The sequence below is a fragment of the Phanerochaete carnosa genome, assembly GCF_000300595.1.
Source record: "Phanerochaete carnosa HHB-10118-sp unplaced genomic scaffold PHACAscaffold_7, whole genome shotgun sequence".
Taxonomy (NCBI): Eukaryota; Fungi; Basidiomycota; class Agaricomycetes; order Polyporales; family Phanerochaetaceae; genus Phanerochaete; species Phanerochaete carnosa.
In genome coordinates this window covers 505,472-507,098 of record NW_006767634.1, presented here as the reverse complement: position 1 = coordinate 507,098, position 1,627 = coordinate 505,472, and the positions used below count along the sequence as shown (strand labels likewise).

At 52.1% G+C, this 1,627-nt stretch overlaps 1 protein-coding gene across 1 annotated transcript in view; it reads right to left on the bottom strand.

Moving 5' to 3' along the window:
• Nucleotides 1–109: 109 nt before the first annotated feature.
• PHACADRAFT_259229 (uncharacterized protein) overlaps nucleotides 110–1,627 on the bottom strand; it is a 2,581-nt gene continuing 1,063 nt past the window's right edge. The window contains exons 3-8 of the mRNA XM_007397715.1: nucleotides 1,493–1,572; nucleotides 1,365–1,432; nucleotides 1,279–1,308; nucleotides 828–1,224; nucleotides 701–777; nucleotides 110–635 (exon numbers count right to left, since the gene is read on the bottom strand). Of these exons, the coding sequence (XP_007397777.1) occupies nucleotides 501–635; nucleotides 701–777; nucleotides 828–1,224; nucleotides 1,279–1,308; nucleotides 1,365–1,432; nucleotides 1,493–1,572 (787 nt within the window). The 3' untranslated portion in view covers nucleotides 110–500. The remainder of the gene's footprint in view (nucleotides 636–700; nucleotides 778–827; nucleotides 1,225–1,278; nucleotides 1,309–1,364; nucleotides 1,433–1,492; nucleotides 1,573–1,627) is intronic.

Genomic DNA, 1,627 nt, shown 5'->3' with positions numbered 1-1,627 from the left:
CATCGGACGGCTCGCAGGCCGTCTGCAGCATGCCGGACGGGGTCGCCAAGGACCAGGTGCGTTGGATCTGGTTCAGTATTTTGCTGCATTGGCTGAGCTGTGCTCGTAGGACGTTGAGATCCCTGGGCGCGTCGTCGATGCCTCGTTCGATTCGGAGTCGCAGGCCTCGCGAAGCGCTCTCATCTGAAACCTGCCTACCTATATGCGCTCCTTATTCGTCATTTATTGCTCCTGCCCGCAGGTGCGGGCTTGTCTCAAGGTTTGACGACATTCTTTCTCGTAGCGTTCGTTATGACTTAGATGTATGACCATTGTACAACAACGAGTCTGGCGGGCTTCGGTCATCTTAGCTTCAAAGAAGAAAAAAGGAACTACACGTTTGGGGACAGCTCTGAAGTGACAACGTACGCAAACTGAGAGGAATATGGGACGCCGCATGCTGTGCTGACATCGGGGTGTAAAGCTCACTCCGAGTGCCCCAAAAGCCATTACGAATTACCTCACATATTCATAAAATATATTGATTTAGTTGTAGTGAGCGGTAAGACGTGATGCTCAGAGGCATCGACTCGGCCATTTTTCACTTCGCTAGTGAATTCGCGCAGCTTCTTGAAAAACTCGACCTTGTCCCACCACTGAAAAGAATCGGAGTGGGCGGTCAGTAAAGTATCGCACTACGGAGCGGGAGAGTCTGGTGTACCTGGTAGGCGACAACACGAGCAGACGGGCTCGGGACGACGAAAAACCAGGTCTGGTCTATAGACGACGAAAATGATCCTGCCCTGACAGTGAGCAGAGATAACATGCACCAGGCTGAAAGCACGTACCAAGTTGGCGGTGCATGACTTTGAACGGCTGCATGCCCCAGTTGAACGAGTGTTTCGGCACCTTGGTCTTGCTTCGCTTTCGCGGTGTAGGTGAAGCGTCTATCGCCTCTGGTGAGCCGTCGTCCCGAGAGTGGGTCGTACCGTCGAAGAACTTGGACTTGAGAGGCGAGGCACGTCTCGACGACGTTGACTGACTGGACGGCGGACTCTGGCTCGAGGGGCTCAGAGAGGGCAAAGTCTCTTTTGAAGATAGCGAAGCAAGGCGGTATGCCTCGCGCAAGAAGACTTCCCATATTCCTTTCGAGAGGAAACAGACGATCCGCGGGCGGTACTTTGCGAACTTGTTCATCAGCGCAGGTACACCTTGGCGCATCTCGTCTGCCGCGAGCTCTGATTGCTATCACAGTGTCATGAGACGTGTAGATGCACAGACATCTCTGATACGACATACCTCGGCCGTCGGTCTGTAGACCAGATTGGTCTACAACGACGTTAATTCGAATGAGCCTGTTCATACGTGACTCATCGTCCACTCACTAAGCCAAAGTTGTACTTGTCAGGCAGTGTATAATCCTCATCAGGTGACAGCAGGACATCTGTTAATCCTACACTTATCCTTCATTTGAGCTGGATGAGTACTTGGGCACGGCGCTCGCAATGCGCACCAGATTCGTAAAGACCCAACCAAAAGTGATTAGTCGAATGTGCATAATGATGGCCATTCTCCGCAGAGGTATATCCGGGGCTACGACCAATCAGTAATTATGCACCTTGTGGAATAGAAGGACCAACTTGATACC